Source organism: Passer montanus, unplaced genomic scaffold (assembly GCF_014805655.1).
Source record: "Passer montanus isolate IOZ18808 unplaced genomic scaffold, ASM1480565v1 scaffold3, whole genome shotgun sequence".
In the NCBI taxonomy this organism is placed as follows: Eukaryota; Metazoa; Chordata; class Aves; order Passeriformes; family Passeridae; genus Passer; species Passer montanus.
Window position 1 is genome coordinate 16,986,168 of NW_024367707.1, and position 27,518 is coordinate 17,013,685.

The 27,518-nt window shown below is 38.3% G+C and overlaps 1 protein-coding gene across 1 annotated transcript; it reads left to right on the forward strand.

Moving 5' to 3' along the window:
• Positions 1-6,842: 6,842 nt before the first annotated feature.
• CDC16 (cell division cycle 16) lies at positions 6,843-27,476 on the forward strand. The gene is made up of 18 exons (XM_039714162.1): positions 6,843-6,971; positions 9,761-9,815; positions 10,725-10,822; positions 11,305-11,343; positions 12,147-12,287; positions 13,670-13,829; positions 14,454-14,548; positions 15,172-15,305; positions 16,344-16,423; positions 17,892-17,941; positions 18,614-18,687; positions 20,596-20,721; positions 21,463-21,615; positions 22,468-22,531; positions 22,989-23,050; positions 25,309-25,444; positions 25,995-26,085; positions 27,187-27,476. The coding sequence occupies exons 1-18, from the start codon at positions 6,924-6,926 to the stop codon at positions 27,450-27,452; spliced, it is 1,872 nt and encodes a 623-aa protein (XP_039570096.1). The 5' UTR covers positions 6,843-6,923; the 3' UTR covers positions 27,453-27,476.
• The last annotated feature ends 42 nt before the right edge of the window (positions 27,477-27,518 follow it).

The following is a 27,518-nucleotide window of genomic DNA, read 5'->3' on the forward strand; positions in this document are numbered from 1 at the left end:
GGGAGCTGTTTGCCCAGGCCCATGTCCACATAACTTTTGAATATCTCCAGGGACAGAGACTCCACAATCTCCCTAAGCAGCCTGTTGTAGTGCTCGGTTACCCTCGCAGTGAAAAAGTGTTCTCTGGTTATCAGATGGACCCTCCTGAGTTTCAGGCTGTGCCCATTGCCTCTGCTTAGCATTGCCCCACTGGGCACCAGTGACCACAGTATTTATTTATAAGATGCAGGACCATGCACAACTACTTGTCACATCACAGCATTTTAAAATGTGTAATCTGGCACTAAAGTAAAGAAACCAAAACCAGTCTGGAACCTCAGATTAAGAACTTCTACAGAAGCCAATGCTGTTTTAAAGTGGGGGTGCATAGGACCCCCCCTAAACAAGTCACAGACTCAATATTCAGTCATGGGAAAAAGCATGCTCAAGTCTCAGTCCTAAACAACACAAGTGTCTAGAGACGTAAAATAATGAGGGGATTCACACCATGAGCACAAATCTGTCAAAATGCAAATGTGATTATGCAAAATACCAAAAGCACCTGCAAGAATAGTCATTGTGGTCTATCTAATATCTAGATAGCATGAGAGACTTTGTCTACTTTTTGTCTACTTGTGGCAACATGTTCTGTTTTTTGTTGGCTTTTTTTTTTTTTTTTGCTAAAAAGTTTCCATGAAATGGTAAAGTGTTTCTCTGACATGTGTGCTGATGAAACAGCAATGACAGGAGTCAAAAAACAGCTGCAACAGCAGTGATAAGAGATAGAAGACAGCTTTTAGAGGGTAATGACAGAGACAACAATAAAGAAGATGAAAAGAAATGCAAGCAAAATCAATCCCAAAGATGCTACAGAACTGCTTTTCAAGGAAACAAAAAGTATACATATTTTAGCTATTTTCTGTTTCACATTGATTGTTTCTTATGCAGCCATCTATTACATTCCTTTACAGAATTGAAGGACACAACTGCCAAGCAATAACATCTCAGCATAAGAAAGCTGTGTCTGTCTGGTACAGTGACCTGAGAAAAGTAAAAGTTGTTCTCTGGATATGATTATTTCAAAATATTACATCTTAGCAATGAGATAATCAAAATCCACATTTCTTTCAAAATAAATGCCAACAAACTAGATTTCATGTTGGCTCATCAGAAAATATGTCACGGATTTCCTTGTCCATGCTGGTGATGAACTGCAGTGGTGAGCAGCTCTCTTCACAGTGAAAGGAAATGAGTCACGCACTGTAGAGCTGCTCAAGCTGCAGCCCGTGCAAGATGTGCTAAGTCTCACAGGCAGCAAAGTAATCACAGTGCTTCTGTTTCACCATCCCAAAGGCTAGAGAGCAAACTCTTAACCAAGCAGCCACATCAGCAGACTAGTCCCACACGGATGTCACAAACATCTACAGCAATTGAGATAATACCTAAATACCCCACACAGATGTCACAAACATCTACAGCAATTGAGATAATACCTAAATACAACTACACTCCTACATATGGAGAAATACATTGAGGTCCTAGGGTAGACTCCATTACAACACATACATTTGGATGACTATGAAGTAGGTGCTTAAGGTCTCATTCGAATCAGCAGACGTCTAATTAACACAAACAACAGAGTCCAGAGAGCCAGTCAGCTCCCCCCAGTGCAGACACATCTGCTTAGTCAGCTATATTATTGATATTGCACCACTGACAACAGAAACTTCCAGGAAAATGACAAAATCTAGACTGATGGCAAAGCAAGGCCTGAGTACCTCATCTCCCTCCGGGTATATCTAGCTCAGCTCACCACCTCTGGCTACACAGATACCACAAGTCTTCTCAACAGAAATCTAAGGAAAATAAGATGTAAAGAAAATCTTAATAAAGCAGAAAATAACTCCTAGAGCTAAGTCTCACTTCAACATCTACTCATACAATTTCTTTAAACATAATAGAGCAGCCTAACTGTAGTCAGTTAACATAGCTTTGTAATAAAAGTAACTTTTTGTGATGCAAATATTTATTTCCCTGTGTTAAAATTTGTCCTGAAGGTGTTACATTTTATTGTGATCAACATAAAGAAGCAAAAGAAGATTGTGTTATCTTCATTTCCTTAAAACAGATTTCTCTTTTTTTGATTCCTGAGCAAGAAAGATGAAGCACCCTCAAACTCATTCTAGGCACTTCTGTTAGCGAAAATGGAGTAGTACTGCATGGAGGAGAGAAATCAGCATGAAAGAGGCCTCTCTTCCAAAATTTATCTCTTGGAAAAAACAAAGCCAAATGCAATCTTGGTTGTTTTGTTATGATCAACGGGAGTCACTCATCACCACTGCGATGAGTAAAAACCTGATGCAGAAAACAAATACCAAGATCCTTTTCTTTACAGCAATAGGGTTGCATCATCTAAATAACTGCAGCACAAACAATGTTCTACGAGCAGCAAACCTACAAACGCTGTTTTTTTATTGAAGATCCTTTTCTTTATAGCAATAGGGTTGCATCATCTAAATAACTGCAGCACAATGTTCTATGAGCAGCCAACCCACAAATGCTGTTTTTTTATCCACCAACTCACGTAGCCCCCAATTTTTTTGCCAAGCCCCAGCTTCTCTTTCTCCATAGTAACTCTAGTCCCTGTTGTCCCATATCCTTGAAGCCTTCTGACACAATCTCCAGTTGTGATTCTGAGCCATACATATCCTCACTGGACTGCTGGCAGGCCAAATGGAGCAGGTAACCCCTTAGCTGGAGCTGTAACCTTCCTTGAGAAAAAAGGGGCACTAGTCTGTCCACGTCTCTCTAATCTCGACACTAACTGCCACAAAACTAGCAGAAACGAACTCTGCTTTTGGAGACCTGTCAAACTTGCTTGATAGTGACTAGTGGCATGAAAGATGTTTGGAAGAGGCAATTTACAGCTGTTGTGTAAGCCAAGCTAAAATAAGAAGGAGGAATTTTAAAGAAAGGCCTCACTTTAATTGCAGATAGTGTTTTTGACAACTCATGCAGTTCATCATGAGCAATCAAATAATAGAAGTTCAGGTACAGAAATATCATGCTAGTAAACTTAGAAGAAATGACACAATTTCTGTATGAAAAGGCAAGAATTCTGTAAGATAATTTAAGAATGCTGGTAGGAGACAAGAGAAAGACAACTGCTTTCCTTTCCATCCTCCTCCCCTTCCATGCATGCCACAGGTGTCCTCAGTTGATCAAGTTCAGTCCATTTCCCAAATCACCTTTTTTAGACCCACTGAACATCAAAATAATACCTTTTTCCAAGTTAAGCCATGCTGCAGGCAGCTGAGGGAGAGTCACACCCCATGGGAGCAATTCAGATATTCTGCCTCTGTAAAGTGGGGATTGCCAAGGGCTGCCCCTTGGCAGGTCTGCAGTTCTTATACATGATATTGGAAATAGGAGCCCACATGGGTTTGGGGTTGCAGAGATGAAGAAGAAAAACTTCATAATGAGGGCAGTAGATGGTCACTCACTTTTTACACTTACCTGAACAAAATAGCTGAGTTAGGAGCTGCCTCTAAAACCTTCCAGAAAGATTGACACCTGCTCCTGGGCTATTTCAGAGAGAACTTCTCCCAGCTCAATACAGACCTCCATTTCAGATGCCTCACTTCAGTTACAGTACTCAAGCCAGAAACAAGAACACTTTCCAATATCAAAGAAGACCTTTTTCATGTACAAAGTGAAAGGAAACACACTCACTTTTACTTGATCAAGTTTACCTGGTCTGGTGGAAGGTGACCCTGCCTGGCAGGGAGGTTGCAAGGTTGCAACTAGATGATCTTAAAAGTCCTCTCCAGCCTGAATTGTTCTGTGATTCTATGAAATGTGCAAGGGCCAAACTGACTTGGAAACATTAATTTAAAAGCAACAGGAAGAAGCTATGTGATAGCAACAGCACATATCATGTCTACAGGTATTTTTAGAACAGAAGAAAGAAGATGCTAAAAGTAGATAAAAATATAGGAACTTCCACAAAGTGAGAAAGTCTTACTATGACTGTGGAGCCTTCCACTTCCTGTCAAGATTTAAGATACTTGAGTGCAAATTTGTAAATCAATTTGTTTTAACTGACTCTCCATACCCTCACCACTGTTAAAAGTATTATTAAGCAAAGCAGTAGGTATATCAAGACCACTTAACCATTACAGTTTTGCTCTCTACTGGTTTTGAATCTGAAAGAGAAATGTATGTATTATTTGAAACTACATAACATTCAAAATTTCCTTTGTTCACACCTAAAGTAATTTTTAAGCCTCAGCCACCACTTCACAAAGATCTTTCTGTTCACAACATGATGTGTCAGCCCCATCTATTTGCTCACACGCCTACATAACTCCCAGGGAAGGAGCAAAATGATGGAGTCTGTCCATAAGGGTGCTGCTTTGAATGAGCAGCTACTTCATGAGAGCTGATGTCAGACCAGCTTCCTGTTGAAGAAATGGGACTGGAGACCCCTGAGCAGAGCCTCCAGGGCCACAGTGCCGTAGCCCCCAGCAGAGCTTAAGCAACCATTCCTCTGAGCTCCAGTTCCAGAAACAGCTCGCTCAGATGAGCTAAATTTTCAGGGAAACATGAAAAAGCAGCACATAACACATGTTAGGGAGCAACATGAGATGATGTACTCTGCTTTGACAGTGTAAGAACTAGACAGATGCTAAAGGAGAAAAAACACTCTCTATGTGCATTTCTGTACCTGTTTCCTCATGTTCATAAAGCATTCCCCGGACCACTCCAAGATCCTGCAGATGACAGGTCCTCTCTGTGCTTCAGAGCAGCTCCCGGTGACCACGGCTGTTCTTAACTGTCACCCATCCTCAACAAGAGCATTTTCTTCTCTTCCAACCCCCACACTTCCTGTGCATCTTTTTTTTCTTCCCCAGCCAAGATTTCTATCTTACTGGTTAGCACCAACTCCTAATTTTCATATTTAATTTCATTTTTTTGTTCTGCATTTCATGAAGTTTCAAACTCAGTTTCTCTACTGAGATATTTAAACTAAAAGAGGGTAGATTCAGACTAGATATAAGGAAGACACGTTTTATGATGAGAGTGGTGAGGCACTGGAACAGGATGCCCAGAGAAGTTGTGGAAATGTTCAAGCTCAGGTTGGATGGGACTTTGAGCAACTTGGTCTAGTGGAAAGTATCCCTGCCTTTGGCAGGAGGGTTAGAGCTTGATCTGTCCTTTCTAACCCAAATAATTGTATGATTGTATGATTTTTAAATTTATCTTGTTCTCTCTGAATTACTGAAGTTTTCTACCATGATGTCTCACACCAAATAGAAGCCACTGATCTCTGGTGAGTTATTATAACACCTGGTCAAAGAGGGACAAATCATGGGCTCCACCACTCAGCAGTTGCTAAATGTTATCAAAATCTCACTCAAACATCTTTTGTTGTACACAGAAAGACTAACAAGCTGATGAATACATATGCTGTTATTTCCATACTGGTTTCAAAGTGGATTTTAAACTAAATGCAATGAGTGGAATGGTAGTACTATTACAAGCCACAAGTTTCTGAGAACTGTAGGTACAAAAGCTTGATTGCATCCTGCCATGGAAGATATTGCACACCCAGAAATTGTATTTAGGGAAGTTGAATGTGATAATAACCCTCACTAGATATGACTGTTGGATGCAAAGAAACCACTATCACGTGGATTAGTTTCTTCATTATGTGATCTGAAAGATGAGCAAGGATTTTGCTTTCCCCAAGACGATGGTTACCAAAATACAAACAAGTGGCACACCTACAAATGTGGTTGAGTTAAAAAAATAACAGAATAAATTTATGCTTTACAGCGGGCATAAATATCTGCCTTCTGCAGCACACACACTCAATGGCACCACAAGGTGACACAGTGTGAGGTGAAAAGCTGACCTATCTGACCTAACTAATACCTGGAGGAAATCACAAAAATCAAACCATTTTACATCAAAGTGCAGCTACTGCAAATAATTCAAGAGAGGGCACATGGATCCATTTTTCTCAGAGACTGTTTGCTTTGTTGCAGTCTTCATACTGTAACCTTGAAAGAAGTCTTCCTTACTCCTGGAAGGTGGTTCTTCCTCGTGTCCCATGCTTACCTGCTCCAAGACATATTGGCCAACACCTGATTTACTTCAAATCAGGCATTTTAATGGTTCACTTTACTTGGGTTTCAGTAGTGAAAGCTGGCATGTTGAGTGGATGATTCCCTAATCTGTGACACCAAAAATGCCTGGGAGGAGCAGGACTCACAGAAACCCTCCCGAGACACAATCCACCATCCCTGCAAAGTCCCGAGGGAGCATTTTCAGCACAATGCGGCAGCCCAAGGGGCTCTCAGGGCAGCGGATCTCTGTGGGAGCCCTGGCAGAGACGGTCATGGAACCACAGAGCATCCTGAGCTGGAGGGACCCACAGGGATCATGGAGCCCAGCCCCCGGCCCTGCACATCCCCAGGAGACACAGCCTGTGCCTGAGAGCGATGTCCAAAAGCTTCCTGAGCCCTGTCAGCCTTGGTGCCGACACCGCTTCCCCGGGGAGCTGTTCCAGTGCCCAGCCGCCCTCTGGGTGCAGAACCTTCTCCGGATACCAGGCTAAACCTGCCCTGACTCAGCTCCACATTCCCTCGGGCCACATTCCAGGGACAATCTTTCACTTCGAAACTGTGAAGAAGCCCCTCACCACAAATTTCCCTCTCCCTCACATAAGTCCCATTCTATGTTTATTCAGGGGCGTGTGGAGGAAGAGGGGGGATGTCCCCGGCGGCCTCAGCGCTCCCGGAACGCCGCGCTCGGGGCGCTGTTTCCGGGCGGGAGGCAGGGAAGGCGGGGGGCGGGTTTGGGCGCTGCACCGGCGGGCGGCCCGCGGTCCCTCGGCGGCTCCGGCGTCCAGGGCGGCGGGAGCGAGGGAGGGAGCGAGGATGAACCTGGAGCGGCTCAGGAAGAGGGTGCGCCACTACATCGACCAGGTGAGCGCCCAGCGGGGCTGCTGGGGAAAGGGTGGCAGGCCCCCGCGTTTTCCTGCAGGCAAAGCCGCGCTCGGCGTGGCTCCCGCAGAGAGGGAGGCCGGGGCGCGGCGGCAGCGGCGCCGCCTCAGCAGCGGCGGAGAGGGCGAGCAATTGTCCCCGTGCCCCGTTCTCCCCGTGCCCCGTTCTCCCCGTGCCCCGTTCTCCCGGGGGGAAGGAGCGGCGGGCACGGAGGGGGAGCCGCGGCCTCCCGGTGGGTTTTCCTGGTTTCTGGAAGAAGGAGGAGGGGAGCCGCCGTGGGGCCGCTGTGTTTGCAGGATCCCGCCCTCTCGGTTGTGCAAGCTGGGCCGGACCTTGCTGAGGCTGGGGGAACGGCCTCTATCGCACCAGGGCAGGCTCAGGTTGGACGTCGGAAAAAAAAAAAATCTCTTCGCTGAAATGGTGATTAGGTATTGGAACCGACTTCCCAGGGCAGTGGTGGAGTCACCCTTCTTGGAAGTGGACATGGCTCTTGGTGATAGCTTTAGTGAGTACCGTGGGTTCTGGCGAAGGTTGGACTTGATTATCTTGGATGTGTTTTCCAACCTTAATGATTCTGTGATCGTTACAAGGGAGAATGGATTCGAACTAAGAGGAGTCAGGTTTAGATTAGATATTAGGAAGAAATTCCTTACTGTGAGGGTGGAACTTGAAACAGGATGCCCAGAGAAGATGCGGATGCCCCATCCTTGGAAGTGTCCAAGGCCAGGTTGGATGAGGCTTTGAGCAGCCTGGTCTAGTGGAAGGTGTATCTGCCCCTGGCAGGTTAGAACTAGACAATCTTTGAGGTCTTTTCTGAGCCAGACCATTCTGTGATTCTCTGCCTGGTGATTAAGCTGCCCATCACACTCCTGCAGTGCTGCAGACGGCTCGTAGGAGGGCAGGGTTGTTTTCATTTGTTGATGGATTCAGCAATTATGTTGCTACAGGGCAAAAAAAGAAGAAAAAAAAAAGACACACAAGGAAAAACGCATAAATAAATTAAGTTAAATGTAGCATCCAACTGTTCTCTTCCAGTTCAGACTTGGTGCAGGCATCACTACTGAGGAAAGCACAGCCCTTAAATCAGCAAAGGCATTTCTCTGTGTGACCAGCAAGTCTGACTCAAAGGCTGATTAGGGACCTAAGCTAATTTGGTGGGTTTGGTTGGTTTGGTTTCCTGTTCTGATTTGTTAACTGTTTCACTAAGCTGTTTTGCCACACAGCTGTATGGACAGCAGTGCACTTCTGAGGAACATAAAGTCACTTTTTTGTGTAATAATGTGTCATCCTATGGTACTGCAAAACTGCTCAACAGAAGTCATGCAGTGCCTTGTAGGCCTGGATTATACCTTTCTTTTGTGGGGTTGAGGTAATAATTTAAATCTCTTTTCTTGTAGACAGCTATTAAATGTGTGTGGGGTTGCTTTGTGTGTTTTTGTGGAATTTTTTCTCCCCTTGGGAGTGCAGATTGAAACCAAACTATTCTCTTGACAAATTTGGTGGGTGTTTTTAATCCCCATCAAGTAGGAAATGTAGGAACACATGAATGAAGAGACCACTTAGGTGGTGTAGTGTTTATGAGGACTGGGGTACCATCAGTGTGTGCATTTCAGAACAGACTGCCAGACCTGTACTCCAAAAGCATACACCAGTCCCTGAGGTTCTGAACAGACTCCACAACTGCAGTGGGGCAGGAGAGGAGAGAAGCCACCAAGGCTTGCTTAGTCTTCAGGGAAGCACAGGGTGTTTTGGGCTGAAAGGGACCATACAGACCATCTGGTTCCAGCCCTTTTCCAGGGGCAGGGACACACTGGACCAGGCTGCTCAGAGCCTCATCCAGCCTGGCCTTGAACACTTGCAGGGATGGGGCATCCACAGTTTATCTGAGGAACCTGTTCCAGTGCCTCACTACCCTCACAGCAAAGAACTCCCTCCTTACATCTAAACCTGCTCTCTTTCTCAGTTTTAATCCGTGCCTCCTTGTCCTCTTGCTACATGCTCCTGTAAAGTCTTACAAATCCTTGCAGTGGCAGGGTATTTGTTAAGTGTCTAGCATATCCTGGGAATCATATTAGGGTTCATTGCATGGACTGGGAGAAAAAGGAACAGCAAGAATGCCTGGTGATCTTCTCAGGAGATAACCCCAGCCAGTTCTGTGAGATTTTGCCAGGCTCCCAAAATCTGGTGGGAACTTTTGCTGGGTTAGTGGGATATACCTGCAAATTCTGCTTCTGTCTGATCTCTGCTTGCCACCACTCTTAACTATTTCACTCACTCTTGCCAAACTGGAGTCTCAAGAGTGAAAATGTGTATCCAAGAATAAAGGGAAATTCATGCATGCAGGCACTACGGATTTATGTGAAGTTGAAGCATCTTGACTGGAGAATGAGCATTTCTTGATTAGAGATGGTGCTGCTGAAGTTACCTGAAGTAATTTTGGTGCCCTTTTTTATATATAGTATTCTCTTTTTTCTAAAACGCAGCATTTTTTAAACTGGAGATGGGGATTCTTGCTACTTTTCCAGTGCTGGCAATTCAGCTAATGACCTATTGCCATACTTACAGAGCACATAACTTTTGGTCAAAGATAACTGTAGTATTGGCCCTTTTAAACTATTTGCTTAAGTTACAAAGATCTGAAATGTGCATCACCATTCATTAGAGACTACATGCACAAGATATTAGATCTGATTGATGTACAGTGTATTTCAAAATTACTCAGAAAAACCAACCCCAAAGGAATACTAATTATTTCTATCTTGCTTTTACAGCAACAGTATCAAAGTGCCCTGTTTTGGGCTGACAAAGTAGCTTCACTCTCTCATGGTAAGTGCTCACTTTTTATATTGTATCTTATTAACTTCTTTCTGATAGCAAGAGTGTTTTGGTGGGTTTTAGTCAGACTTGATTATCTTGGATGTCTTCTCCAACCTTCCAACCTGTGGCCAAAAACTCAAAAGTGCTCACTTTTTATATTGTATCTTATTAACTTCTTTCTGATAGAGTGTTTTGGTGGGGTTTTAGTCAGACTTGATTATCTTGGATGTCTTTTCCAACCTTCCAACCTGTGGCCAAATATTGACGTTTTGAGTTTGGTTTAGGTGCATTTTTGTGATCTTTGGAATGCCATTCTCTTAAATAGAGCAGAGCTCCTCTTCCTTGCCTTTTGAACTTTGTGTTGCAATTCATGTTTGAACAAACCTTAAGGTTTGCTTTCCTTAAGAAACAAAAAAAAACAAGAGCAACAAGAGACCATGGTGGTTTCCCCCAGGACTCAGGGTTGCCCTGCTTCTGAAATTGCAGCTCCAAGCTATGGAAGTCTAGTGCTTGCACTGTTGTTAGTTTCCTACTGATCTTTTTATTGAGAGAGACATTTATGGGTTGCTTTTTTTCTGCCCTATGTCCAAGACTAGGGTAACCTGCAACTGCTGCTTTTTAAATCTGTGTCATTGTTGTATCCTTCTCATGACACATCTCTATTATGACATTCTCTGTATTCACTGTCCAGTGCACCGAGGTCTTTAAAGCTAAAACTGATTATCTTTTCATTTTAATCTCTCACTGATAGATACTGTAAGTACTTTATACATATTTATAAATAAAATTTTGTAATTCAGTTGGATGCCAGAGTAGGGGGAAGATACTTCTCTAGTGAAGCAAAAGTGAACATTCTGTATTAAAATGATTGAAGCTACATTGTAAAGCAATGGTTTGTACTTTGTTCTTTTACTTCAGAGGAACCACAGGATATCTACTGGCTGGCCCAATGTCTTTACCTAACAGCTCAGTACCACAGGGCAGCACACGCCCTGCGATCACGGAAGTTGGATAAGGTAAGTCATTTTAGTTGAGAACAGGCTACTGTTACTCCTCTTTTAAGGCTCTGCTGCTAACCACAGTGACTTCTTCACCATCACAGTAAGAAAAGTAATTAAGAAAGCTGCATTATTTAGTTTCTAAGGCCCTGTGTTCAGTCACTCAGGTTTATAGCATTGTCTCCAGACAGGGTCACAGAAGAGAGAAGGGGTCTGAGGATGTAACTGCAGCAGGTATGGGAAAGTGGATTGTCATTTCAGATGTAGTTGTTTCAATTTTCCTTCAATTCTGATAACAAGTGGTAAAGACGAGTCAAGTAAGCGTCCTTTGAGAATTTAGTAGTAGAGAAAGTGTTACAGGCTTGGTCAGGCAGGACTTTTGGTGGTGAAAGGAGTGAAGAAGCCATAGCACTGAAAAAGGAGAGAGCAGAAGGGACTTGGGCAGTGTAAGCAAACACATTCTCTCCTTATAATTGATGTGTATGAAACTTTTCTTTCAGTTGTATGAGGCATGTCGCTACCTTGCAGCCAGATGTCATGTGAGTACACATTTTAACCCCTACTGGAAACAAACTAAACTAAATAAAATACACATCTTGGGAAGATTAGGTACTTGATAGGCAGTGTAGTGTATGTTCATTGAAACAACAGGTTTAAATTTTCTGACAGTTGATTTTATTCTTTAACTTTCAGTTGGGTCACTGGAGTATCCATTGTGGCACTAATTGGAAGAAATCCAACTGATCTTTTTTCCCAGGGAATACTCCTCTAATATTTTGTGGGCAAAGAATGTGAAACATTTTTGTCTCATGTCTTCATGTTTACACTTTTATTTGGTTGTTTATAATCTGACCAGTGGAGATGTGATTTATGATGGTAAAACCATAGTTAGCAGCTTTGTACTTCTGTATAAGATGTCATACATAAAAGGTAAAATGCAGTGCTTTCAGAGACACAACTGAATCAATTGGTAGATTAAATACAGAAATTTGAAGTAGAATAATGTGCTGCTTATAGAATAAGATGATGGCATTTTATTAAAACCTATGTTAACTATTTTTAGAACCATACCTGTTTCTCTGACAGCATAATTCTGAATAATAATTTTTTCTTTATTATTACATGCTTTATTTTGTAATGTTTGCATATTATAGATGACCATTAAAAGAACTAACTGCAAATAAAATTGCAAGTTGCCAAATAAGAAAATGCATGCATGAAAAACCTGCTGATAAACACTAGTTGTTGTAACCTGTGCCTTTGAAACATGATGCTGTGTTTGTTGGTGTTTTGTGTACAAATTCTTCAAAACCTTGTTTTTTACATGCACATGTTTGGTTAGTATGCTGCAAAAGAGCATCAACAGGCCTTGGATATTCTTGATATGGAGGAGCCAATCAACAAACGACTTTTTGAAAAGTACTTGAAGGATGAAAGTGGGTTGAAAGATTCTACCACAGACTGGGAGATGTCACAGTCCTCAGTAAGTGACATTATTTTAAAAAATATTTTTGTAGGAAAAAAACCTGTGAAGTCAGAAAGTGATTTCACAGCTCCATGAATCTGAAACTGCATTAAAGCTTTCTTTTTCAGATAACATAATTTTCAGAAGTGCTTAATCGTTCTTCTTTCAGTCACATGTTGTGTGTTAGCTTGCCTGTATGAAATAACTCAGCATGCAAAAATAAACAGGGCTTTTCAACAACTTCTTATAAATTATTTGCAGCCACTTTGCAGGAACTTCATGATCTAGTATTGGTTTTTACAGTCTTTTAGCTCTTTCTTGATAATGTATCCTAACTGCTTTCAATTGGGCAGCACATTCTGAGACAACAAAGCAAGTTTTTTTTCTCTCTCCTCCAGTTATTTTTAATGAAATACTTCATAATTACTCAAGTGTTGTTCTCAGTCGGATATTCTTTGATCACATTTGTGAAATTTATGTGAGGTGAAGGTGAAATTTTTGAAGCTCAATGAAAAAATCTGTGTAGAGACACAGTTTAAAGAGATTGGTATGGTGTGTAGGCTGAAGAGTCTGTGTAGAGTCATTAGTTTCAGAGGTACAAATTAAAATTTATTAGTTGAAATTACAGTGTAGGTGATTGACAGACAGCATTTTCCCTGTAAGACTGCAGTAGCAAAGTGGGTTACGTTGCTGATGTGGACTGGTTTTGAATGCTGGTATAATGGGATTAAAGAATTGTTTAGTCTGATGATAGAGTTAGGTAAGGTGTTAACTTTCTCTTTTGCTGACACTTTTGTGGCCTTCTGAATGAACTGAATACCTGTCAAGGGAATTTAGAAAGAACGTGTTTGTTAATCAACATTGTAGCACAACTGGTAATTATGGGCTTTCACTGTTTTCTTTTGTGGAATATCTATGTTTTGGATTTAAAACAAGGATATATTTTTCTGTTCAGAACAATTCAGTCCATTGATTTGGCCTTTTCCATCTCTACTGTGGTCATTCTTGTCTTGCATGAAATATGTGGTTTAATGGTCAGCAAAGAAGTGTATTGCCTTTGAAAGGGACAATTTCTCCATGTTGGATATGAAGGGAATTTAGTACAATTAAGTTACAACTCAGTATCAGAGAGCTGGATGCCAGAATTAGAAAAGATAAACTCTGTCCTCCTGTTGTTTATTTCGAGCATGTGTTTGGCAGTAGGTAACCTGACAGAGAATTCTCTGGACTTTTCTTTGAGGTAGCAGAGACAACTTTTTAGTTAAAGACAGCACTAGAAAACCAGGTTCTATCATATATGAAATACTTTCTACTTTCCAGGGAGCACATTTGATTTGTGCTGAAAACTAAATTGCAAACAATCATTCAGTCTTTGACCTCCAGTCCTGCTTTTCCACCAGATCAAGAGCTCTATATGCCTTTTACGAGGGAAGATCTATGATGCTTTGGACAATAGAACCCTTGCAACTTACAGCTACAAAGAGGCCTTGAAGCTGGATGTTTACTGCTTTGAAGCGTTTGATCTTTTAACGTCGCACCACATGCTGACAGCACAAGAAGGTCTGGAGAGAATATTTCCCAAACACAAGTAAAATTTACCTGCTTTCTCAAGATGTGTTTTCCTAGATAAAAATTAAGGCAATACAACAAGTAACAGACTCCAAAATGTTAAGAATAGAAAATGTGTGAAGTGAGTGAAAATTACGATTTGTGCAAATTTGCATTTGAACTTTTATTTTTCAGACCTGAGGTGCTAAGGGTTGAAAGAAACACAGTAACCCAGCTGTCCTGCTTGTTAGCTCTTCTGCCCTGCCCAGCCCAAGCAAAGTTTTGTTTGTGTTTTCAATTTTACAGGCTTTGAACCAATGAAACCCTCCTGGGGTTTGCTTAGGCATTAGTTAATAGAGTATTCTAAGTGATAACATTTGACATGTGGAGTCAATAAAAATAATGGTGTGTTATTTCATCTTTATTACATTTTATTTTAAAGTGTAGAAGGAATAAGTAATCAATCCTTAATTTCCAAAATTAGTACTAGTATCTGTTTCAGTGTATCTGTGCTGTTATAATCCTTGCAGTTGGGATGACCATCATAAAATCCTTTGTATCTCTAAGTTCTGGAAATGTTGGATTGTGCTGTTTCTTCTGTAATATGACCATTTCAATGTTTTTTAACTCTTATAGAAAAAGAACTCCTTGAATCTCTACCTCTTAATAGACAATGTACAGAAGAAGAACAGGAATTGCTTCACTTTTTATTTGAGAATAAATTGAAAAAGGTAAGTCCCAAAAATCTGGAGAATTCATTGAAAGTCTTGACTTTGGGTGTAAATTTTCTTGGATCCCATTTATTCTGAACACGGAAATAAATATGGACTTTGTAATTTTTAAAATTTTTGATGCAGTACTCACTTTATGCAACAGTGTAGCAGTTTTCTGTAAATTGTTTTCTGCTGTGGTAACAACTTGAAATTCTGATTTATGTTTTTGAAAATTTATTTATGGAGGAAACTTCTAGGTGGGGAAGAGGAATGTTAATAATATAGACAAAACGTCAGTTACCTGAAAATATTAAGCTATAAGAACATCATTCCAGACTATTCTTATCTAAAGATAAGGTGATAAAGAGCAATAAAAATATATATTGCTCAGATTTAATTTCTATAGCCTACACTAAGCATATTGACTATGGCAAGCATCTTTCATGTTCTAAATGAGCTTTTAGTACATTTTAAAGAAGCATTTTACCAAATACAGGATTTATGGACTTTCAGTTTACAAATAAAACTTCTAAGAACTTTAAAGCTTCTTAAGTATTCTTTTAGGACTGAAAATATTAATACTTATACCATCTGATTTTAGTTTAGTTTTTGTTTCAAATGTTGTTTCTTTTGTCTTTCAGTATAATAAACCCAGTGAAACACTGATTCCTGAATCAGTAGATGGTCTTCAGGAAAACCTGGATGTGGTAGTATCCCTAGCAGAAAGGCATTATTACAACTGTGACTTCAAAATGTGTTATAAGCTTACTTCAGTGTAAGTGTGCAAAGCAGCTTTTGGGTTTTTTTCTCTTATGGTGGGGTGTAATAATTTTGCCTGGACTTACAGCAAATATTGTTGTCCAATGGGTAAACATACATAACAATTTCATATGTATTGCAATGTACATGTCATGTGTTATATATGTCTCACGTATTTAAAATGTGTAGTTTGTGTCTGGCAAGATGTTATATAGTTATAATACATATCAGATGTAACCAAGGTAAAACTTGGCTTAATCAGCACTGTGCTGAACTTCCCTTCATCCGTCCTCTTCCTTATTCTGGTACCTTCAATTTTGTGTGCTCTCTACCTACTTCTTGTTTGGCCTTCAAAATACACTGGTTTGAATCAGTTGGTTAGTTAAGAAGTTTGATTTCTCTGGCCAATAGCAGTTACAATGTTATTGACAATGATCAAAAGATATTACCAATTTAAAAGCCAGCACATTATTTCTAGTTTTGATGGCCGAGTATCACATATCGGTTGTTATGGGCGTGCACTGCTGCTGGGGTCAGAGGCTCAGAACACTGCCATGGTTTGCTTCTTAGCTGCTGTAGGTCTGCACTCATGGATGTGTTCCTGAATGCCACAGGAAACAAAATTTTACAGCTGAGCTAAATGTGACTCCAAAGGCATACTGCCTGGTGTTAACCTCAGGAAGTTGAGGACTGTTGTTTGAAACTTGCTGTCAATTGTATAGAAAAGATAAAGAGCAATGTTGTTTGCTGTCTGCTGGTTAAATTTGAAGTGACCTGCAAAACAAAATAGCATTTTATTCTGATTTTTTAAATGTATATTCTGCTTGAAAGAATTTTCTGTTATTCTCTTTTGTTAAGCTAAAATAACTGTTGTATTTTTGGTCTGAACAGAGCCTTTATTATGCTGTTAATAGTTGTCCTTTAATCACAAATAGTTTTCTATTGCCTAAAGTGGTAACTAACTGGAACATTACTGCTATACAAGCAGTTTGCTTGTAACACATTAAAGTTTTTGAAATGTGCATTACAGTTTTTTTAATTATTTTTTTTTTAGAGTGATGGAAAAAGATCCCTTCCATGCAAATTGTTTACCTGTACATATAGGGACACTTGTGGAGCTTAACAAAGCAAATGGTAAGGAGCACAGCATTTAATACAACTCAACAGAAGGCTGTAAAGCCTCAAGAAAAAGTAACTGGTGAAGAAGGGAATATCAGAGCTGACAGCAGGATTCAGGGTTAGGGGGAAGTAGATGTGCAAAGAGTTCATGGTCTTGAGTGTAGCTATCTTTTAACCACTGGACTATGTAGGCAGGAGGCCTGTGAGCTACGCTGCCTCATCCCTGTCATTGTGATTTCTGTTTCCAGGTGATCTTTGTACAGTATCTGGCTGCACTTTTTTTTTTGCTCAACAATAAAATATAATAAATTAAAATAGAAAGTAATGTTAAGCAATTGTGTATGCTTAGGTGAACATGATTACTCTGTGATAGAAAAGACTCTAGATTCTCCTTGCCTTTGCTGTTGTGAAGGCCTCTCTTTAGTTCAAACAAATTAATAATCATGCAACATTTTCATTGGAATTACGGTAATATCTGACTTGCAGCTGGGGTGGCTTTTTCTCATTCCAGAATGCATATTAAACAAGTGAGTAGCTTGAATATTTTTAAAATCAATTGGAAAACAGAACAATGAGCTCATATGCTGTGCAGTCCCTCGGGATGGTGCATTATATGTACCCAAATAGGTCATTGGGTGTGCTGGTACTTCTTGGTGATTAGTTATTCTACAGTTAAGTACATCTGAAAAGGGGGCCAGTACTCTGATTTTTTTTCTAAATCTGCCTTGAGAAGCATTATGTACAGAAGTTAATATTTTGGAAGCCAGTTCTAATACTATTTTTTTCTGAGCTGAGATACAAAGTTCTCCAGGACAATCTCATTGGTTTAAGAGCACTGTGCTCTGGAAAAAATAAAAACTTTACATGCCCTAATGCTATTTCCCTTGAAATTGCTTAGGCAATAGAATTGTTATCCTGTAGCTGATTACTGCTGCTATTAGAAAATCTGTAGTAAGTTATTCCAGTAACTAGAATTACTATTTTTACTAAAAAAGTAATCACTTGGAATTATTCCAAATAATATAATAATTTATTTGCTTTTGTCCTATTTTCAGCATATTAATGCACAGGACTCTACTTTGAAATGGATCTAGCCAGTATGTTATACCTTTTAGATGTAGGAAGTTGAATAGTGTTTTACCTTGACAAGGTACATTCAAGTGTAATACTGCTGGCATTTATTGTAATGTATGGAGTGGCCTATGTTGTGGCAGAATTCTTAAAGAGTGGGAAGTAGAGCTGCTTATTTGTGTCTTGTGAAGACTTATGGGTTGTTTTGGTTGGGTTTTCTTTAGCTAATTGCAAAACTGAATTTATTTTGAGGCAATTTGAAACATTACAACTAAAAGAAAACATTTTGTTCACTTGTGGATTAATAATGTTAAGTGTTCTCTATATTTTGTATGGAAAGCTCTAAGACTTGAAATATCTAAGTGTTTTAGCATGTTTTAATTTTCTTTTCTTGTTTCTTCCCACTGTGTAGAACTTTTCTATCTTTCTCACAAACTGGTGGACTTGTACCCAAATAATCCTGTAAGTTGTTCTAAGTTTTTGTTGTCTGGTAGTTTCTTTTTTAGGTGAAAGCACATAAAAGTTGTAATGTATTAGTTTGAGCTACAGAATTCAAAATCTGTTTCTGAATGAAACTTGTAGAAATGGTTCACTCCTTTTATTTTCTCTGCATTGTAATTCCTTTATGCCAAGGTTCTTTTTGTAAAATTAAGTACCTGTAAAAAAGTATTCAGTGCAAGCTGTTTACTTTGATTAATAATTTAAAACAAATGCTACAGTAATAAATGTCTACGTGTCTCTGAGCAACCTTTTACAGTGTTTGATCACCTTCACAGTAAAAAATTGTTTTTCTTTGACTTGATCTTAATTTCCCGTGTTGCAACTTGTACCCAGTGCTTCCCATGCTATCATTGCACCCCTGAAAAGAGCTGGCTCTGTCTTGTATTCTTTACTTTTAAATAATTGAAGACAGCAGTAAGCTTCCCACTTAGCTCTCTTTATGAGGCTGAGTAAGCCCCAGTTAGAAAGGTACATGCCAGCAGTTCCAGCTTGTCTGTAACACCAAATTATTTGAAGAGCTGGTTGTGATTTCAGTGAAGATGTTCCTAACTTCTCTAATTATTATGTTTTCCTCTCTTCACTGTGTGAAGTGTGATGTATCTAATAATATTCTATTTTGATTTTCATATGTAGGTGTCATGGTTTGCAGTAGGATGCTATTATCTCATGGTTGGCCACAAAAATGAACACGCTAGAAGATATCTCAGGTAATTTTTTTTTCTGTTTTCCTTAGTGAATCTGTTGCTCACTTGCTAAGTAAACATTTATTGTTCATGATTGTTTGTAAGCTCATAAAGAGAAGCCTCAATAAACTGGTTACTACTTAAATACTTTCGTTGCCACCTTTTTTTTGGTATAGCAGTTTAGACCTTATCTGTAGAGATACTTTAAAAATGAGGAATACTTAAGTGGTGTCTCTCTAGGCAGCCACCTTCCTGTTCTGGGCAGGTTCCCTGCAGTCACTCATGCTTCTGAGCTAGCTACAGCTGTAGGTGATCAGGCCTCAGTTCTCAGTTGAGGGACACTCAGGCAATCTCCTGGGTTCAGGTTTCATGTCTGAAAGGAAATAATTATATGGAAAAGTCTGATGTTTGGCTGTCCGGTTCTTTCTGTGCACAAGCTACAGTGGGCTTTTTAGGTTTGGTCAATGCTGTTTCCTGTTGGTGTTCTGTATGTGTAGTGAATATCAGCACTGGGGAGCAGAACTTGCTGTGAAGTAGGGCATTTCTTCTGGTGCTGTAACCTCAAACTGAGAAGGCATGAAACAACCTGTAAGACTAATTTTTCCTGACAACTTTACAGACAATATATGTAAAGATGAGTTAGTAATTTATACTTTTTAAATGCCTGGTTATTATGAGTAAAATATTTAAGTTCCTTACAAATAGCACTGTGAAATTCTTCAAGTAGCTGTCCTGAGTGATATATTTGGTTTTGGTGCCGAAATAAAAAACATCTTTAAATGTACAAGCATCTCTGGACAGCAAGAAAGTATCTGTAGATGTTGAAGAGAAAAAGAAACTAATAAACAACCATCATCAAAATTCAGAGTAGTTCTGGCAAAAGGGAAAAGAGGTCCACTGAAAGTGAAATAGTAAGAAGATGCTTAAATATCTTGGAGAAGAATGACAGTGTAAAGCTAACAAGGCTAGGGGCATCTGTGGGCTACACAGTTCTGGTTTCCAGAAAAGAAACTTGAAGACACAGTCAAATATCCACATATCTTTGATTGCTGTCATGGGTGGTAAGATACAATGTTTGACTATCTAAAGTTTTGTCTCAGAAGACAGAGAACAAACCATTCTCTAGGGTCTGTCATGAGAAATAATGAGTTTAACTGTGACAGACAAAATTTAGATTATATGTTAGGAAAAATGTAAGTTTTTATGGATAGTTAAGCAATATGATAGAATACATATGGAACATGTATTACTTCTGTGTCAGCTTTTAAGACTGGGCACACTTATTCTGAGCTGTTTGGTTATGAATGTCCTTGCCTTCAAATTCAGAAAGTAATCTACAGAGCTTTCTACTGTTCCTGTCAAGTCCACCTTTCTCTAAAGTCTCTAGGTTGATGTCTTGATGCTCAGGTTGCAGTTTTCAGCTCAAGACTTGAGTGACATTTTTTATCCTTCCCTGATGCATGGCCTGTGATGTGACAAATGCTCTCCTTCTTCAAAGCTAGTGCAATTAGATGGCAAAACTTCAACCTAGATGTTCATTTGGTATATTCATATCCTGCTTCTTAAACTTGGATTTGATAGAATATATTTATTTCAAAATGTGTAGGATTTTGCAATGAGTTTTGAGTCACTGCTAATGTTTTGTGTATTTTATTCAATTTTCCTACTATATAATTGTTTATGTTCAGTAATATCAAATAATTTCTCCTGTCTGTGAACAGCAGCAGAAATAATAAAATCAATTCATAAGAATGTGTGATACTTCTAAGTGAGAAATAGTCTGAACTTTTAAAATGAACTTTGTTTACCACTGGTCATTACAATTATCTCACTAGATGCCTAACCATGTGGCATAGCATTACTATCTGAGTGATCTGAAGCAGATGAAATTTAATTTCAGATGTGTTTGCTTGTGACTTCTCTTGTTTTTAGCAAAGCTACTACACTGGAGCGAACGTATGGCCCTGCGTGGATAGCATACGGACACTCATTCGCAGTGGAGAGTGAGCATGACCAAGCAATGGCTGCCTACTTCACAGCTGCACAGCTCATGAAAGGGTCTGTACAAACTTCGTAGTTGGCAAGATTCAAATGAATCCATAAGTAGTGCAGAATATTGACTTGCATTCCTTTAAACAGTAGCCAGGCATTTGCAGCAATTATGTGGTAGAGAACAAGGGAGGAAGAAATCCCCAATAATTTAACCATTACTTTTAACTGCAATATTTGTAATTATTGTTCTAATTTTATAAGTTCTAAAGTCATGTTTTATGTATATGTAATCTAAGTTCTACCTGAACACCTGAAATTTGTGAATCATGGTTGTCATACCAGCTCATCAACTGCTGTATAGTAATAGCTTGAACAGCTCTTTCGTGCTGTGGGAGGGGGTTGTAAAATGAGTTGTGAACTAATCGTGTCATATTGCATATAAAACTATTGTATTTGATTGTGGTTACTGGTAAATGTAATTCTTTTATCAATTACTTCCTCCACGTTCTATTTGTAAGTTAAATGTATGAATGAAATTAGGGGAAACAACCATCAAAACTAAGCTTAAGTGCTGAGAAGATACGTGTGATTGCAGAGCAGGTTACAATTACCTATTGGAATTCAGTCTCTTGTTAAACAGAGATGTAAAGTCTTTTAGACTTCCCCTTAGGTTAGTAGTCCATTTAAATCAGTTGTTACTTGGATGTACATAAACATATGCAAACAATTGGCATGTCTGTATAGTTTGTGACTCCATTCTTGACAAGCACACAGAAACAAACATGTACTGTGTTTTATGGTTTTTAGGTGTCATTTGCCAATGCTCTACATTGGACTGGAATATGGTTTGACCAACAACTCCAAGTTGGCTGAACGGTTTTTCAGCCAAGCTTTAAGCATTGCACCTGAAGATCCTTTTGTTATGCATGAAGTTGGAGTGGTAGCATTTCAAAATGGAGAGTAAGCTTGCAAAATATGATAAAATACTATCTTAAACATGGATTATTCTTAATTGTAATATGTCAATATATCTAAAGTATCTAAAGTCCTTATATTAAGCTATAGTGTCTTTTGGTAGTAGTTTAGATGGTGTTCACCTTAAACCCTTGCTTTCTACATTGTTCTTCCTCGTGTAAGATTGAACAAGAACAGAATTTAATGCTCAAGGAACATCCAGAGATTGATGCTACCTTTCATGTGCCTGTCATTGTGTAGCTGAAGCCTGAAAAGGCATCTATCTGCACACATACTATAAAATTTTGTACAGCAATATATCTTGGTTCCAAATATATTCTGGGGGAAAAAAAGCCTAACCTATATAAGAATTGTTTAGCCAATATTTTTAGTTTGATTCCGATTTTTTTTAGTTTTTTCTTGTTAGCTCTTAGGACTTAATGCTCAAGGAACATCCAGAGATTGATGCTACCTTTCATGTGCCTGTCATTGTGTAGCTGAAGCCTGAAAAGGCATCTATCTGCACACATACTATAAAATTTTGTACAGCAATATATCTTGGTTCCAAATATATTCTGGGGGAAAAAAAGCCTAACCTATATAAGAATTGTTTAGCCAATATTTTTAGTTTGATTCTGATTTTTTTAGTTTTGTCTTGTTAGCTCTTAGGATCACAATGCAAAATATAGCCAAATGTAAATTACTGGGTTTTATATCTAATTATATCTAATTTATATCTAATTTCACACATGATGAAATAATGTCTTAGAAATCTTATTTGAATACAGTTTTCTCATACTGCTAATGAAAACTCTTCACTAATTTACTTTTCTGTCCCCCCACTCCTTCAATCCTTAGCTGGAAAACTGCAGAAAAGTGGTTCCTTGATGCACTGGAGAAAATCAAAGCTATTGGAAATGAGGTATTTATTCTAGTAACATGCAAGATCATAAATTTGTGAAACTCCAGCAAATCCTGTAATAGCTTGTGACAAAACATGTTGTGCTTTTTTTTAAGATAAAAGTAATACAGTATATTTTTTTTTTTGAAACTGTGCCTTTAGTGTTCCTAGGCCGAGACTTGACTTTTTCTAGTTAAGTAGAAAACAAGTTTTGTTTAGTTTGCATCAAGTTTTAATAACACTGGCCCTTTAAAGAGATATTAATAGCTTTGGGAATGTAAAAAATAGAAAAAAATTGTTGTTGAATAAATGTTTTCGGCTTGTTTGTTTTGTTAAGAGTTTAAAATGCTTGTGGTATTTTTCTTGTTCATAAACAAAATTCCCTATTCATTTTTATGTTTTGTTTTTTTAAAAGTAGACAAAATTTAATTACAGTCTAGGAAGCTGCAGTTATTTGAATTGTTGCTTTATTTTGCAGGTAACAGTTGATAAGTGGGAGCCTTTATTGAACAACTTAGGACATGTCTGCAGAAAACTCAAGTAAGCAGAGAGTGCTGGAGCTCCATTTCTCTATAATGCTACACAAATGTGTTTTCTCTCTCCTTTATATCAAGATTGCATACCACATGAGAGCAGTGTAGAATTGCCCTGTAAGAACAAGATTCTCTAAATCAACTTGTGAATATAACTATATTAATGAACCCTTATATCCTGTTTATTACACAAAAGTTAAAGTACTTTATGTAAAAGCCCCTCTTTAACTATTGATTCTTATTAGGGGCAGTGTAGAATTGCCCTGTAAGAACAAGATTCTCTAAATCAGCTTGTGAATATAACTATATTAATCAACCCTTATATCCTGTTTATTACAAAAAGTTAAAGTACTTTATGTAAAAGCCCTTCTTTAACTATTGATTCTTATTAGGGAATTAGTTGTAGGCTTTTAGATGCTTGTATGGGTGTGAATTTTAACTCTCCACAGCCTCAGTCCTCACATACTGAAATATGTCCATTGATTATTATATAAATACATAATTAACATAAAGGTAGGTTTATGCCAATTAATTGCTTGGATTAGCACTTACTTTTTTTTACTGAAGTGAAATATTCAGTGGCACTATAACACAGCAAGTGAGTCTTACTTTATGTTTTTTAGAGCAAAACTATCTAATATTTCATGTTTCCATTCAATGAATAGAAAAGTACAAAGCATATATATACAAGTGTTAACAGTTTTAACATAGAGACTTTTTCTCATTAATTACCTTAATGTGACTTTAGCCAGTCCTTTCTTTGTTCAATCAATGCAATTTAAAAAAAAATATTTTAATGGTTTTAATTGCTCAATTGGTGTATGCTGTAATTTTTGTTTCAAAGCTGCTAATGAGAATGTGATTATGGTAGATGAAAGCTGAGCTTCTGCTTTGGCTTTGGTAGTAATTGCTTTGTGCTTTAATTGCCAATTAGTCCTCATTTTCATTATGAAATAAGGGCGTATAACAGTTACTCCTTGTGCCAAGATCAAACAAAAGGCACTGCTTCTGAAATCTGGTCATGAGTATAATTGCAGGATTTTTTCAAATACTTGTTTTGTTTATAATTACTTTTGTATTTTTAAAATTTCTACGGTAGTTTAACTAACTGCTTACATCATCCTTTGTACAACTTCTAGTATTTGCTCAGGTTCAGAAATCAAAGCTAAAATATTTTTGCAGTCTTTTAAACCATCTTCCAACAAAATCAAGTTGAGAATTTAGGCAACTGTACATATGCTTTGACATCTTAAAAAACTCTGTAATAACTAATTTAGTAGTGTCTGTAATACATAATATGGCTATTATGAAAAACTTAGTGGATATCTGTCTACTCACTACTATTACGTGGTGGAAATTTGAAAGCAGCCTATTAAAATACAGTGGCAGTCAATTGGATGTGTAAATACTGAGTGAAAATGAAATAGAAATCATGTGAAATGTTTGTGCAGCAAGCAAATAGTTGCATAATTTTTCTGCCTCAGTTGTCACTTAATGCCCTCTAACAATGTCATGTGATCCTCATTGCATAATTTCATTATCACTTTAGATGTTAAAATTTCTTATAAACAGGTGATATCTATCTTTATTTTTAACAATGTAGAACTAGGATGTCAAATGTGACAATTTAATTTCTCAGAGTAATGCTGTAGTGTACATTTAATCCTTATTTTATAAAATAACAAATGCAATAATTAATAAAGTGTAATTAATAGACAGTTTTCAAAGACAGGTTGTTATTAGATAGATATCATGGATATGTGTAAATCTCCTTTTCTGATAGAACGTGTCACAAAATGATGAAGGTATCAGTGTATGCAGCACTTAAGGGTTGTGAGATTTCTGCCCAGAGAACTTTTCTCAGTTTGAATCATTTGTGATTTAGTCTCCTAAATGCTCCTTCTCTCCCTAGGGAAGGCAAATGAAAGCTACAGAAAGAAAGCCAGTGCTACAATGAGCAGCATTAAACATCTAAAGCAATTTAGCATACCAAACAGCTAAGACCTCCAAATGGGACCTAGCTGTAGGCAGCTGCTTTCCTACATAAGGAGAACAATGATTTTTCAATTACACTGAGGAAGAAAATTGTCGATATCCATGACTCTTTTGTGCATTCTTAGAATTATGTTCAGAGTGCAAAGCAATAATTTTAAAGTTCTGGCACAATTGTGTTCCACTTTGCTAAGGAAAATACCCACAGGGTACTGTAAAAACACCTTTCACCATGAACCTTACTAATAGATCTCCTGTACTTAACCCTAACAGGAAGTATGAGGAAGCACTGGAATACCATCGCCAGGCTCTGGTGTTAATCCCCCAGAATGCTTCTACTTACTCTGCCATTGGCTACATCCACAGCCTCATGGGCAATTTTGAAAGCGCCATTGACTATTTCCACACGGTACGTAACTGCCTTCAGCTGAAGGGCAGGGCACAGGTTCTGTTATTTACTGTTTCGCTCTGGTTTGGGTTTGGAACAGAGAACCCAAATTTTTTTCCAGCTTCCAAATGAGTGTTTATTTTATAATCTTAATTTGGTTTTTTTCTTAAATCTCCTATATTTTATTGGTTAGGTAAAAAATGGCCTCTTCGGCAAACTTTTGAATTGCAATTTACATTTTATGTATGTAAGCTTCTCGTGTACCTGAAATAATTGTAAATACTTCCAACCTAAAAATCTTACAGTAAGTAAACAGCAGCATATGCTGTAGCTCATATGTGAATCATTTCCTGTCTGTGTATATGTTCTTTTCTGGTTTTTTTCCTTGCTTACTACTTCAGCCAGTTCATAGGATGGTGTCATTTTGGTTGTTCAATGTTCTGCTTTTACAGTGAAGATTGTGCTCCGATAGCATCCTGGAAAAACAAACCAACAAACTGAGCCATTGCAGACTTATAATGTAAATGTTTTTATTTGATGCTAAATACTTTTGCTGGTTTTTTTTCAATAGGCCCTTGGTCTCAGGCGGGACGACACATTTTCGGTCACAATGCTTGGACACTGCATAGAAATGTACATTGGTGATTCTGAAGCCTATATTGGTAAGTCTCTAACTTATGTGTCTCTTGAAGTCATTGAGTCCTTTGAGAGGAGTGTTATGTCAAGGACTGCCTACCACTACATAATTAACTCACAAAGTAGAGGGTGTCTTTCTTTGGTTTTTTTTGGTTGGGTTTTTTAAAGGCTAAGTGAGTCAGAACTTAGCAGCAATTACAGATGACCACTGGTTTTTGTGAGCATCATGACAGTACTCTCACCAGCATAAAGAAAGGAAACACTTTGTCATTAAAGGTGTTGATGGCTTCTTTTGTACAAAATATTGATTTGTGACGTCTTAGATTGCAAAGGGAATGGGAGAAAATTCAACAGAGGTAGGGAGTTAGGAAATCAGAGCACTAATGCTTATGTTGTTGTAGAGCAAGGTATTTTCACCTTGTCAAAACTTGTCTCTGTGGAGACAGGATACGTTTTTGTGACTCCAAAAATACAGCTTTATATATGGTAAAAAAAAAGTGCTTCATAACAGTAATACATTATATTGCCGTGGGTTTAAATTTTCTATAAAGGATTTTCCCTGCAAAAAAACTTCTATATTTTTTAATAGATTTCTGCTTCATTCAGTTTAGTGATTTGTCTGTAGTGAGCACAGTTGATGTCTTGTCAAGCATGTTAAGAAGGCTGAAGCCTTAAAAGTAAAAGCCATCTGTGTGCTGTAGTGCTTTTCCTGCAGATTTTTCCACACCATTGAAACAGATGTTTTTTCTCAATATTGTCTTGCTCCATATGTAGTCACTTAACACATCTGGAAGAACCATGCAGCCATGTGATATGCATTAATGCAAACCAAGCTGTGTGTAACTTAAACAAGAAAAAAGCCCCTTGGAGAATTGGGAAGAGAATTGGCAATTACTTCTCAAAACACACTTGAATCTGAGTTGTACTTCTTGTATTGTGCTTTTTTGAGAAAGGAGGCTGCTGGATTTTTTCAGAACAACTCATTCAGATTCAATCATTAAGCAGCAGCAGCTCCTTGATGATCTGAAAGCAGAGAATTATAGCAGTTTCTGAATGATAGTTTCTTTGAGATTACATTTTTGGGAGTATTCATTTGAAATAAACTACTGGTTTGTCTGTTTTCCTAGGAACAGAGATCAAAGACAAATTAAGATGTTATGACTTTGATGTACACACAGTGAAGACATTAAAGAACATAATTTCACCTCCCTGGGATTTCAGAGAATTCGACATAGAAAGACAAACTCTGGATGAAAGTGGCATAGTAACATTAGAGACATCAAATCAAAGGAAAAGTACAGATACCAGTCGCCCATTGGAAGAAACCTTTGAGATTGAAATGAATGAAAGTGATATGATGTTAGAAACATCAATGTCAGACCATAGTACGTGACCATAAATACTGGTAGAGAGCTCATTTTGTCTAAGTGTACTATGTTTGTTTTAGCATTTTTGTTAT

Excerpts from the sequence above, each read along its gene's own strand:
- CDC16 (XM_039714162.1), top strand. The coding sequence starts at position 6,924 with ATGAACCTGGAGCGGCTCAGGAAGAGGGTGCGCCACTACATCGACCAG. Across the intron at positions 15,306-16,343 it reads TGTTATAAGCTTACTTCAGT|AGTGATGGAAAAAGATCCCT; the intron begins GTAAGTGTGCAA and ends TTTTTTTTTTAG. Across the intron at positions 20,722-21,462 it reads GCTGCACAGCTCATGAAAGG|GTGTCATTTGCCAATGCTCT; the intron begins GTCTGTACAAAC and ends TATGGTTTTTAG.